General features: G+C 35.2%; 1 protein-coding gene across 2 annotated transcripts in view; it reads right to left on the bottom strand.

Annotated features, from left to right (window-relative positions):
* GPS1 (geranyl diphosphate synthase 1) overlaps positions 1–13,194 on the bottom strand; it is a 42,967-nt gene extending 29,773 nt beyond the window's left edge. Inside the window, exons 1-7 of one of the 2 annotated variants that reach the window (XM_088978125.1) lie at positions 13,072–13,194; positions 12,799–12,932; positions 10,477–10,569; positions 5,389–5,469; positions 5,189–5,260; positions 1,925–2,056; positions 1,058–1,144 (exon numbers count right to left, since the gene is read on the bottom strand). In XM_088978125.1, the coding sequence (XP_088834251.1) occupies positions 1,058–1,144; positions 1,925–2,056; positions 5,189–5,260; positions 5,389–5,469; positions 10,477–10,569; positions 12,799–12,930 (597 nt within the window). In that variant the 5' untranslated portion in view covers positions 12,931–12,932; positions 13,072–13,194. The other variant, XR_016109912.1, reaches the window with a different exon arrangement.
* Positions 13,195–14,089: the final 895 nt, after the last annotated feature.

The following is a 14,089-nucleotide window of genomic DNA, read 5'->3' as shown; positions in this document are numbered from 1 at the left end:
AGAGCTAAAGTTTGGGTTCTGAGGCCTGCCAATGCTTTGGTAGATAAGTCTAGCAAAACAAGGGGCACTGAATAATCAAATATATTAGGGACTACTAACCCAAAGGAGGGAATTGTAAAGTTTCTGTTATGGGCTATTTAGATATGGTTAACTGTGGCTAACCACCTCTAAGGGTCAGCTCTTCATATTGTATACTTTTGTTTGTTGAGGACTTTTACAGTTTTGTTACTTGATTTTATTTATTATTTGTTTAGTTAGGAAGTGGGGACTGCAGCATATTATTTGGGAGCTTTTAGAGCAGTGTTTTTATGTTTTTATTGAGTTTTTGTATCAGCCGCCCTTATAGGGGATACAAGTCATTGTACATAGTTTTTATTTTAAGTACAAATACTAATGGGAGAGAGCGGCCAGATCAGTTTTTGCCTTCTCTTCCTTTCTTTACTCTTTCTCTTCTTCTCTTCTTTCACAAAAACACTTCATTTCTTCCTTTTTCTTTTACAGTTTTTTTGTTTCAGAAGATTTCTACTTTCTTATTATTAAATCTGTACCGTTAATACTAAAAAAAGAACATATAACAGACATTCGAAGTTAAAAAATAGAAATAAAAGCAAACAAAACATATAAAACATATTCAACCACTCAGCAATTCAAGCATGTGAAACTTTCAATCTGTTTATTTCTCTCCCAGTTGCATTACTTCAAGTAGCTAAACTGATGTTAAACATGCCCAGCCACTATGCAAACCAAGGCATTGGGTATTTGAAAAGAATTTTGTTTATTTAAAAGTTATAGGCCATTACTGGTCTACAAACAGTAAAAGGCAATTCAGAAGTTGATAAACCATTACAAATATGTGAATCCATAATATATATATATATAAGACACTTTTCAAACTAATCAAAAATAAATCTGTCCATTTATTATTTTTTTTAAGATAAATAAAAATAAACTTTATAGATGAAGAAGGGAAAAGAGAACACAACAGGGTGATAAGGAATACACCCAGGAAAATACACACCTGAAGCAAAAAAAAAAAAAGAAAGTAAAGGAAATATACCTTATTTCCCATTGCAAAATTTAATGAAGTAATACCACGCCTTGTTTCTGCATCATCCAAGACGTCATCATGAAGAAGGCTTGCCACCTGTGTGGAACAAATTAGTTGGAAAGTTGTTCTGTAAATAAGAAAGAGATTAACAGGAGAGTAAAACATATACTGTATTTAAACTATATGGTGACCTGGCAATGTAATATGCATGCACACAAAAGGAAAACCTGTAGGTCAATGCGTATAATATTCATTTGGAGATACATGGATGTATAACTAGAGAGAGAGAGTCTGACACTAGCTGGGGGCATGTTTTTGGAGCACGGCTTCTTGTTTTTACATATTACAATCTTATAATAATAAAGATTAGAATGGAGAGATTAAAGAGTGAGGAAGAGCATGACCATTACAAGAAAAGTCGATTCTGGCTACTACATGAAATAAAGGTATTTTGATTTGTTTAAAAAAGACCTCCCCCAAAAAAAATAAATAAATAAATAAGTATAGTAGTTCTTGGACAAATGGCAGAAATATAGTTGCCCTACCTAGATGATCTTAGCAAAACCATTCATCCTTTTTGGGTAGTAACTGAAAACAGGGAATTATCCAAAAAAATAGTCCATCCCATCAAGTCAACATAAGAACATTAGAAGTTTAGAACAATTTGTCCATAAATTTCTAAATATGTCACACCAAGAGGTGTTTCATCAACTGGACAGTTTGGAACAAAAAGGTAAGTTGACCAGTAAAACGTATTACATGGACAGAGAGAAAGACCTTGTAATAAGCAACATCAAAATTTTCAGTTATATAATGTTGGTACTCCAACAATCATGACAAGCATACACAAATAAAGCATAATTCCAATAAACTGACATGGATCATCTCAGTTATTTCGGCAATACACTGCTGTTTCGCACGCAGATTCTCTGGTAACGTATCAATCACACCATCAGGAGCTGGTTTGGGCATTGGCATATTCAAAGCTGATGCCATCAACAATAAAACCTGCAACCAACATATTTCTGTAATTCCATATGCATATAACTACTTACATGGAAAAGAATGAAATATAAATTATGATGGATAAGAATGTTCTCTGTTGTGTGCCCAACTTTTTTTTTTTTGATAACTGACTGAATAGATTTCATTAAAAAAATACCATACTGTTCATTAGGGTGGGCAGCAGGCCAAAAAGTATATAATATCTCTCAACAGAGAGAGACTTAGCACAACAAAAGTACTATAATATTTTACAAATTACAACCCAGCCCTGGGCAGTCCCATTTTAACATTTCCCTCCGAACCTCATCTCTTGCCAAAGCATCTGCCAATATATTAGCATTCCTAGGAACCATTTGAATGAGGCATTCAAGGTGACACATAGGGAATCAACCAGTCTCACCAACAGCCTAAACTCCCATTGGATCTGATCATGTGCCATCATCTAGCATATAATAGTTTGACAGTCTCCTTCCACTACTACATTCCTGAACCCCTGTGACAGCATTAGTTTTAAGCCTTGGATTAGGGCCAACATTTCAGCCCTTATAGAACTGCCCTGCCCAACTAGGCCTGAGAAACTACGAATTATGTTGCCACTATGATCCCTTACAAAACCCCCCACACCAAACAGGTCCAGATTTCCAAGGCAGCACCCATCAAAGTTGAACTTAAACACCCTGCTTCTGGAGGAGCCCTCTGAACCACTCTTTTCTGTTTGTTAATATGAAAGCCAGCAACAGTTGCCACTCCCAAGTACAGCCCTTATCAAGGTAAGTTCAATGACTTCCTCCAGTTGCTTGTACCTCTCCTCAAATATCCTAGCATTTCTTTCACTCCAAAGTCCCCATAGAACTGCCCCCCGAATACATTGCCACAAGATCTTTTGCCTCTGTGTAAAGGCATAAAGCAACTTATCACATCCATCTTATGCAAGTCCACAACTTCAGTTGGTGCCTCCCAAACTCTTTCAACCAGATAAAAAGTGTTGCCACATTCTAGAGGCATAGAAACAGTGCAATAATAGGTGATTGGTGTTTTCCCACTCGTCAAGCATAGGAGGTGCACACAAGGTGAGAGAGACCAGCATTTCCACTTTGGAGTCTATAGTAGGTGTTATGATTTGATTGGCAACATCTTAACAGAAAGTCTTGACTTTAGGGAACTTGGTCTATGCCACAACTGTTTAGTCAGAAAAAAGTGTTCCTCAGATAATGGGTAGAAAGGTTCACAAATAGAAGCGCAAGTGAAGGTGCCCTCAACAGTAGGAGCCCACATCCTCTCATCATTACCCAAAAGAGATAAATTACAGCTTGAAGTAGATTAAGCAAAGGGATCAACTCACATGGTTCATTATCTCTTAAAGGTCTTCTCAACCCCAAACCAACCCATTCCCCTCCAAGGTTATCATTTCAATAAAACACATAACACGTGCAAGCACATGCACAGATATGTGCAGTTATGTGTGTGTAAATTCTGAAGGAGGGTGATAAGAGCATGAGAGGACAGTAAACTGACTGGCATTTCAAAGGGGCAACCAACCTTCATGACAATTACTTATCAGAGTAACTATTAGCTGAGATGCCATGATATAGATATGGATTCAGAGACTGAGAAATAGTACAATGGTTCATTTCTCAAAATATGCAAATAGGTACATAAATAATATGTACATAAAATGTCTTGATTCAGATTTTGTAGCTATTTACTATGTCTGATCGTTTTGCCATGCAAAACCAAATGATACTTGTAAAACTCCTTTTAGAGTAAGGCATTTAAAATTTTGTTGGTTAAATAAGAACATTGATGAAAAAATGCAATTATACAGTATAAATCAAAAATAAATATTATGTTAAAAATATAGAAGCAACACATGTGCAAGAATTGTTATTCCCATCATGCCAGTACAGGTCACAGCCTCACAGGTATGTGGGACGTTTTCAAGCATCATACTTTACCAAATTACCAGAGTTGATAGGTTGCAATCATACAGGCAAAATAATGCCATAAGCTTGGTCAATCAATCTATGAACTCACCTCAAGATGTATGCATCATTTTTTCATCAATAAGATGTATGCATCATTGTTAAGATTATTTATGTAAACTCCAGGAGAAGGGTAATGCCCATCATCTAACCATTGGAGCAAATGCAGATAAGAAAATTTTATAGTAGGAAGCAGCATCAAGCTGTTGTGTTTTTGTTTGAAGTAATTTGTTTACCTGAAAAGTGTAGAAGCTGAGCATCATGCTACTGGAGATGCTGTCAATGAGTTTCCATGGTTAAAGCATTTCATAATTGAGCTACATCAAACTCTTAATTTTCTCACATAACTTTGGTACAACAATCAGGTGGCTGTCCAGTTTCAGCTATTGTAGTGTCTTATTAGAGAACAAGGACAAATGCTAATTGCCATTTAAACCAATAGAAGATTCCAAGGTGGAGATCCACAAAGTACAAACCATACTTAAGACTAAAGCATCAATTAGCAGATCCCTTTACTAAAACCTGAGAGCAACTCTATCAAAATTCACTTGGCAAGTTATCCATGATAATACTCATTCACCTGCTTCAGGAAAGTTGCAAGATCATCGAGATAATATCCACTTTATATGTGGAGTAGCTACTTCCTCTTTCAAAATCTGAATTGCATTAGCATTATCTTTCACCTAAAAGGCATTATTCAAATAGAAGTATAGGGTAGAATAGCTAAATACCAGAAATTTATAGAAACCTATCATCTCTTCATTTCTTCTTAGTTCTTACACTCTCCCTTAGTTCTCCATTAGTGTTCATCTCTAAACAATTCAAGCACAGGTAATTTTAATCGTTCTTTTTTTTTTTTGTAATTTTGGATCAGCAGCAAGATCAAATTGTTTTATCAAATGATAAAGAAAGCAGTACAACCCCCCTTCTCCCAGTAAAACAAAAGGATCAGAGAATCAAATTAATATGATCAATAATATAATTAATTCTTTATACTTAACTATTTATTTTTCTCAACCCAAGAATGAGGAACAGTCAAAGATAAGCAATAAGATCACATTCCATCAAGAATGCAATGAAATACAAACTGATAGATAAAGAACCCTCTGCAATCAGGTCATAAACCTCAAAATCTGTAACTATAAGATCTTACCGTGGGACGGAATCTCTTTCCTTCTACCCCCATCTTGAAGAAATATTCAGCAGCTGAGGCAAGCTTAGGGACCTGCAGGAGATGTAAGTCCATGATTTTTTATACACATTATAATCTCTTCTTCCCCAGCCAAGCAGATAGGCATGAAAAGAAGTCCACAACTTTATCATGAGGTTGTGGAAAGATGGAAGATTCAATACCTCAGCAACCACCATTGTCCGCAACCTATTTGCAAGAATTGACAGTTCATCAGCAACAAGGGAAAATGGGTCCAACTGCTCCTGGGAAATGTCAAATCGTGTATCTCAATAGGATGACTAAAGATAAGAGAAAATAAGACACACGAGCAGAAATAAGATATCCCACTAAGGAAGCCTGGTGATGATATATTGTTGGAAATTTCATATTTGATGTTAGTGGCATAGCATTAGCAGCCCAAGCACTTATGGAAATTTGGGAAGCATTCAGCTTGACAAGGAAAGTGAAGGAATCAAATTCAAGGAGGCTTTTTGCCTCAATGATGATATTAAGAAGACTAGGTCACTAAGCATTAGTTTTGTACATCCACATGAAGCAAATTGCTATAGGTGATCAATGAAGAAACACAAGTACCCCAGGGATTCAGTCCATACAAGCAGAACGCAAACAACAGTGGTAATGGAGATTGGCTGGAGCAGAACAGAGCTTAAACATTTTTTTTGAAGAATAAAGATAAATTCATTAAAAGAAAAAGAGAATACAAGAGAAAGGTGATAAGAAATCACCCAAGAGAAAGTTACAGACACAAACATGAACCTATGACACCAGAATACAGCCAAACAACACAAAAACCAAAAAGCACACTTCCGGACACCTTCATCCAGCTCCTTGAATTGCAGAACCCCGAGACCATCTCCTTACCCTCAAACACTCCATCAAGCTTATCAACATCCTCATCCCACTTCTTTCTTTCTTCCCTCACCAATTACTACTTTCTTCAAACTCTCTTCCTCTTTCTCTCGAACTCCTCAAAGGCCTCCATAGAAAATTCCTCACCTCCCCAAAAAAGCCCATCACATGGAATGTTCTCCACCTTACATGTAGCCATGACCATAGAATTTTATCTTTAAAAATTTATCACATGGCAATGTCATGCACCTTACATGCAACCTCTACTATCTTTAAAAATCTATCACATGGCATACCCTCCTGCACTTTAAGTACATACATGACTATTTTTTTTATCAATATACATGACTATAGCATTTTAAACTTATTTTACAGTCTATCATAGTAGAATTTAGATCTCCCATGGCAGATGATGGATAAATGAGAGGAATATAATCTGGGTAGAAATTAAATTTCAAGGGTTACTGAACTGTTGAAGACCCCTTTTTCAATCTCATTATTCACAATCTATTTCATTTGTTATTAGTACCAAGGGATTGTGTAAAAGAGAGATGTAAAATGGGCAAGCATAAATGCCAGAAAAATCTGTTTGAGGCCTTTCAAGGTAGGGAAGGGCTTTTCAAGATAGTCCTTCAATTTAAAGATCTCTACTCCTCAGATAGATGTTGGGGACCTTTCTTGGAGGTGTTGGAAGGGCCTTGCTCTCTGAAGAAAATAAATGCCTGATGAGTTCACCATGGCTTTTTATCATGAATGCTGGGATGTCATAGAACAGACCTATTGAAGGTGTTTAAGGATTTCTATCAATCTGCAAAAATCAACAAAGGCAACAATGCTACTTTCATAAAGCTTATACATAAAAAAGAGAAGGGCTCCTTGGGATGCGTTTGGTTTGAAAGAAAAGATAGGGAAACATGTAGTTGCACAATTCTCTTACAGTAAAACATCTATCATGAAAACTCAGGGTCAATAGAAACCTGGTTCCATGGCTAAGTTACACGATGCTTGAACGTTTCCTATCAAAAAAAAAAAAAAGTTACACAATGCTTGAAAACCATCTGAACTGAAATAATTTGATTTTAGTTTTCATTAGTATTTGAACCCACAATGTCTTTATCTGAAATGGAGTTCTTACTAGTAGTCAAGAACAAAACAGCTTATCTCCACAACAAAATTCTCAAGAGAGGAAGAAGGGGCGGATAAGGAGAAGAGAGTAGGGATAAGGGGTTAGGGAGGGACTAAGTGTATCAGAGAAAGAAATATAGGATGAAGCCTTTAGAGGACAAGGGAGAAAAGGAAGGAGAGGAACAAGAGCAGGTGATGATAGATGAAACACACCAGATTAGACAGACTGAAGATTTTGAGAGTGTGGTTGATACGGGGATAAAGGTCAGTAAGATTCTGGGGTTATTTTTTCTAGGGGGAGAAGAGTTTGCAAGGGAAGCTTTTAAAGAAGTGGAGGAAGAAGGAAAGAAGAGTGTGGAAAAGAAAAAGGGCATCAGGGAAGAAAGGAGACTGAAAAAAAAAAAAAAAAAAAAAAAGAGAGATAAGGAAAGAAAAGTCTTGAGCATGAGGATTTGCTTTAGGGTTGTGAGATCCAGAAAGAAGGGAGGTGGTCACGAATTTTGTGAGAAGCTTCAGGGTTGAGGTGTTACTCTTGCAAGAATCTTAGTTGGAGGAGGTGGATTGGAAGATTATTAATGAGTTATGGGGTAATGTTGTTTTTTTTTTCTGATAATTAAAAAGGATCAATTTCATTAATAAAAACTAGTACAGTTACAAGTTTCCTTTGGAGAGGCACGAGCTGTGTCCTCTCCTACCAGTAAGAATAAAGACAAAAGATAGAAAACAGATTCAGTCTACAATTGAGCCCAATACAAACTTTCCCTATTTACCCCTTGCTTTGCAAGACCATCAGCCATAGAGTTTGCTGACCTCCCCACCCATTGTATTCTTACAAACTTTCCCTATTTACCCCTTTCTTATCTGCATTTGCTCCAATGGTTAGATGATGGGCATTACCCTTCTCCTGGAGTTTACATAAAATATCTTAACAATGATGCATACATCTCATTGATAAAAAAAATGATGCATACATCGTGAGGTGAATTCATAGATTGATTGACCAAGCTTATGGCATCATTATGGGGTAATGTTGTTCATTACCCCATATTTGGTAATGTTGTTCATTCATTCATCCTAATAAAATATCTTCTTAAAAAGCAATTAAAATTATAAAATCATTATTTTTTGTGTGAGAACTAAGAATTTAAGACCCTAACATGGACTTGTTTAGTCTTGCCTCAAGGGGTGTGGCACAAAGGCAGCTCGTAGAATCAGGAATGTAATATGTTTTATATCACGTTAGCTACTTAAAGTAATGCAATTGAGGAAAAAAAGAGATTGTGAGGTTTTACATGCTTGAAAATGTTTTGTATGTTTGGTTTTAAGGTAAATTACAGATAGGTACCTTGTACTTTGGGGGTAGTGACAGATAAGTACCTTGAACTATCAATTGCAACACTTAAGTACCCTATACTCTCAAAAATAGACACTTGGGTACATCCATTGGTATTCCATCAGTTAAACATTACATAAGGTCAAAAATACCCTTCTCATGTATTATTGAGATCATTCTATGGAGTAAATCATCACCAGAGAATGTCGTCATCAGAAATTTTGAATATGTTATTTGTTGTCCATGTGAGAATGTCATTGTGGGGAGACGTTCGGTTACCTGAAAATGATCTTAAATACATGAGAAGGGTATTTTTGGCATTATGTAATGTTTAACTGACGGAATACTAACGGATGGACCTAAGTGTCTATTTTTGAGAGTTCAAGATACTCAAGTGTTGCAATTGATAGTTCAGGGCACCTATCTATCACTACCCCCAAAGAATAGGGTACCTATATGTAATTTACCCTTGATTTTATTTTTAAATTCTCATTTGAATATACTTTACATGTTATGTTTATGTTTTTAATTTTGGATAATAGGTTTTTTACTTTTTTAAAATATTCATTTTGAAATTGAAGTTTATATTTTTTTATTAATATTATGTTTATTATTTTTTGCATTTTTTTGAAATTTTTGAAATTTTTGGCATTTTTTAATTTTTTGACTTTTTTAATTTTTAGCAATTTTTTTTGCACCTTGCTTCAAAAAGGTGTGTGCCTCGCCTTGCGCCTTGCACTTTTAAAACACTGGTTTGAAGCCTATACAGATGCAGATTGGGCCAGCTCCATAGGTGATTGGAGATCAACCTCTGGTTACTATACTTTTGTAGGAGGTAATCTAGTAACTTGAGAGAAGTAAGAAGCAATCACTAGTGGCTCAGTCAAATGCTAAAAGCTGGGCACCATGCTATGGCACATGGAGTTATTGAATTACTATAAGTAAAGAACTCACTCCTAGAACTAGGACTTCCAATGACAGGCCCTATTACCTTGTATTGTGTTAACAAGGTGACTATCAACATAGCACACAACCCAATTCTACATGATAGGACAAAATATATTGAAGTGGACAAGTATTTCATCAGAGAGAAGTTAGAATTTGGTGATATTTGTTTTCGTTATGCTACTTCTTTGAATCAGTTAGTTGATATCCTTATTAAGGGAGTGTCTACCCCCCACCACATTGGTCTTTGTAACAAGTTGGGAATGATTGGTATCTATGACCCAATTTGAGGGGGGTGTTTTTATGTAGGTTCATTAGTTCTGTTTAGCATTAGGGGCAGAATAGTCTTTTTGCCCATAATTATGGTTGCACTAATATAAATAATAAGAGGGGCTTCCGCCCCACTTACTTTTGACTTCCAATACATTGTTTCTTTTTCCCTTCTCTTCTTCCATGAATTCTAAGACTGTAAACAGGCTCAATTCGCCTACTTTCCGTTGATTTGATATGGAGGCTCCGTTAGAGCAGATTTGACAGCTATACTTCAGAATCTAAAATCTAAATATTGGCAAGATTACTAATATCAATAATTTGACAACGGAAGGGGATTCACGGGTGGTAATGGAGTGGTTATGAACAATAGTAGATGCACCTGGCAACATCAAAATATCATGAAGGAAATACAAGACTTGGGGAGGGGCAGAATAAGACATTGTGATTGGGTACATCAGTCACCCAACTGTATGACTGATAAATCATCTAGATGGGTGTAAACAGAATTCAACTGTTTTGGGGACAGCTGAGGGACGATGAAATGTGGTGGAGCTGGGGATTAGGTGGCAGGTGCTTGCCTGAGTCTGTTGGGTGTGCTCTCTATATATTTCATTCTTTCTCTATATCTAATAAAATTCCAAGTGATCCATCAAAAAGGATAAACACCACAGAAAATTAATAGGATGTTAGCAACAAAATGAGAAAATATGAATATAATACTAACCTCAACCATAGACCTGCTATCATGATGAATTTGATACCTAGCACCATGGAGGGCACACAAACCCCAAGAATAATGTTCACGGTAGCCAAAAACCTACTAATCCACAGAATTGTTAACAAGTGTGTTATCAACAGTAACCAACTCTAAGCAACAGTCAAGTACACCTGCTCATAAAGACAAATTGTACCCAAGACACAAATGAAGTATAAAATAATAGCAATGATATCTGCATCAAGATTTTCTATTGATAATAAGTGAAGTATATCAAAATAATTAAAAAGGTAAACTCCACACAAACCCCATGGTTTTGGGAGTCTATCACTTAGCACCCTAAACATTTTTTTTTTGTGACAAATTTGCCACCAAACTTTGCACACACCATGGCTGTTAACAATGACTGAGCAATTACAATTTTTTGTTGAAGAATAACATGCATTTTATAAGAAATACAAGGTAAAGCCCCATTCCTTGTTGATATGTGTGAGTGGCCATGGTTTCCACCAATCCCAGTCATACAAGTAGCTTTTTAAAAAATCTATAAAATACAACCACATAAAATGAAGTACTAAATAACATCTAAAATCTGAGCCATCAAAATAACGCCCTAAGATTAGTCAATTAATTTCAACCATCCAAATAGTTTACCAAGATTTCATCTAATCTGGCCCATCCAAATGCTGTACCCAATCATCACAAATATCCATCAAAATGGTCTCTTAAGATCAATGAATTAATCTCAACCATCCCAAGTAATGTATAAAGATTCTAATTAATCTCATCCATACAAAAAAAAGCATGAAAGTATCTAAAAAATCTAAGCCATGTAAAGTAAGTTGTCAAGTAAAACCTAAGATATGGACCATCAAAAAGGCCTCCAAAATCAGTTAATGAACCCTGAACATCTATCTAATGGTGTAAAAACTTCATCTAATCTAGCCCATCTAAATGATGTACCAAGATTCCATCTGATCTAACCCATCCAAATGAAGTACCAAATCAATCTAACAGTCCAGGCTATCAAAGTGGTTTCTTAATATCAATGAATTAATCTCAACCATTCAAGTAGCATACCAAGGTTTCAACAAATCAAAGCCATCCAAATAATGCACCAAACGAACCCAAAAGTCCTAGCCGCTAAAGTGGCCTCCTGGATAAGTGGATTAATATCATCCATCCAAGTGATGTACTAACATCTTAGACATAAACTAACATATTCCAAAATTAAGTTGATAATTTGGATGGTTTTTTTCACAATAGATTTTATGCTTTAGAAAAATCCATGCATTAATTGAATGGCTGAGATCAGTTTAGATATCGGTACATACTTGAATGGTCATGATTAATTCATTACTTTCAAGAGATCCATTCTTGAGTTCATTTATTTGGATGGCCCAGATTAATTGAAATCTAGGACATCACTTGGATCACTTCAATTGCATTTTGTCTCTCTTCCTACAGGTATTCTAAGGGATAAGTTCAAGGGACATTAATCAAGCTTCTCAATTGATTACAACCATTCCCCCTCCCCCCGTGCCAGGTTCTATGAAGCCAAACTTCATGGGTAACCTGAGTCCATTTATATGCAAATCTAAACTTTGGTGATGGAAAATCTAAACTTTCTCAGACTTCTTCCCTCCTTGAAGGCCTCAAATTTCTTGGTGTCATTGAAAGGATCAGAAAACAGCAAGGTATTTGTCCAATATCAATAGGACGGTTCAGAAAGTAGATTCTCTATTGAATATCTAGTGTAGCTGTTCAATTACATGCCCAATTCTCATTCCATAAAAACATTGAACGGTGCACTTATACAGAACTCAGGAGATGCTACCTAAGTAGTTGCTACTTCTTTGAGTTGTGGTTCCTGCCTTTAGTTCATTGCCTTTGGTCGTTCTGTGTCTATTCATGGAAAGAAAAACAAGAGAAAGAAAAAGAAATTTCTTTTTTCTCAAAACAGAAAGAAATGTAATAGAGAACACTTCTATTCGAAACCCTTGAAGCTCACCCTCTAGAGCAACCCAAAGCATTGCATTTCAGCTTAAATCACTTATCTAAATCCAAAAATATAGCTAAGACGTAGTCCGTAAACACAATACTACATAAAAGTAGTAAACACTCCCTTGGTAGAATACGTGACAGTTTAGTATTTAACCCTACACCCTTCCGCCTCTCATGTAGCAAACAAGACAGGAATCCAACCAGAACACAATATTATCAAAATGAATCGAAATAACGTTAAAATTTCATGGTTTCAAACAGAACCTCATAAAATCACAATAAACCCAAACCCCTTTAAACAAAAATCAGAGTTTCCTCGGTCCTTACCTTAGTAGTGGATCCACACAAAGAGTGAAAATAAGTGGACAGGACGAGTATCTCTTGTGGAGAATTGACGACACTTCTGCAGAGAGTCAAACTGTTCCTCGAAAACCGAGAAAATAACCTAGAAGCGAACATATCTGGTAATCGAGGAAAGAAGAAAAAAAAAATCAGAGAAGCTTCACAAAGAGCGTTAATGGCGATCGAGCAAGAATACAACTACACGAGGCTTGGCCTGGGGGGAGAGAGATGGGAACAGGAAAGACCAAGGAAAAGTACCCTCGTTGGACGACTGGAAACGGCAGAGCCGCAGACCACTCACTCATCAGTGATAGCCTGATGGACTGATGGACTCGAGTTGCAGCCCCCTTGGACGTTGACCGAATTCGGGTAACCCGCCCGAACCGACCATAACTTACATACGTGGCAGCGTTCTTCCTTTTACAGGAACTCAGGAACGGTCTGTATCAAACAACTAGCGGGGCACCCGTGCAATGCACGGGATTTAAAAATAATTATTTTAAAATAATCAATCTTTATTTTAGCAATTTATTAAGAAAATAATTTAGTAATTTAATAATTTGGATCAATTATATTAATAATTTTTAACATAAATAATAAATAAATACTAATTACTTAATAAAACAATTATTTTTTCCATATTAGTATTTTGTGTTTTGTTTTATTTATTTTACTTTATTAGTGATTAAATGTTATAATTTTTTTAAATGTTACTTAAATATAAGAAAATATATAAAGTTAAGTAGCAGCCATAATTAAATTAATTTATAGATTAACTTTTTCAATCATACTAGTAGGGGATCGTGCGATGCACACGAAAACCCAATGTCTAATTTGCTGGTAAAAAGAATCAAAAAGATATATTGAATGTTGGCTGCTCGTAAATTTCCAAAAGTATATATACTAAATTATTCATTTTTTAAATATATGAAATAATTTATTTTCTTTTTAAATATATTGTTTACAAAATTAAATTAATTTATCTTTTAATTTTTAATATAAGTTAATTAATAATTTCCTTTTCTAAAATTTTCCAATATAATACTAATTTATATTAATAACAGAAATAACTTTTGTAATTATTGGTTCAAATTATCGTTTTCCTTTACCAAAATAATATTAATTTATCTTTAATAATTTAAAATGAAAATCACACAATTTTTAAATAATTTTTCAAAATCTATCAAATGTAATAAAATTTCCCAAATTTCCAAAATATTCCAATAATTATTTACTACATTTTAAAGAAATTTTCCAAAATTACATTAATATATTT

The sequence above is a fragment of the Nelumbo lutea genome, chromosome 3 (assembly GCF_056320005.1).
Source record: "Nelumbo lutea isolate HS-2025 chromosome 3, American lotus-T2T, whole genome shotgun sequence".
Taxonomy (NCBI): domain Eukaryota; kingdom Viridiplantae; phylum Streptophyta; class Magnoliopsida; order Proteales; family Nelumbonaceae; genus Nelumbo; species Nelumbo lutea.
Note: the sequence above shows the minus strand (reverse complement) of the source record. Positions and strands in the feature narration are given on the sequence as shown.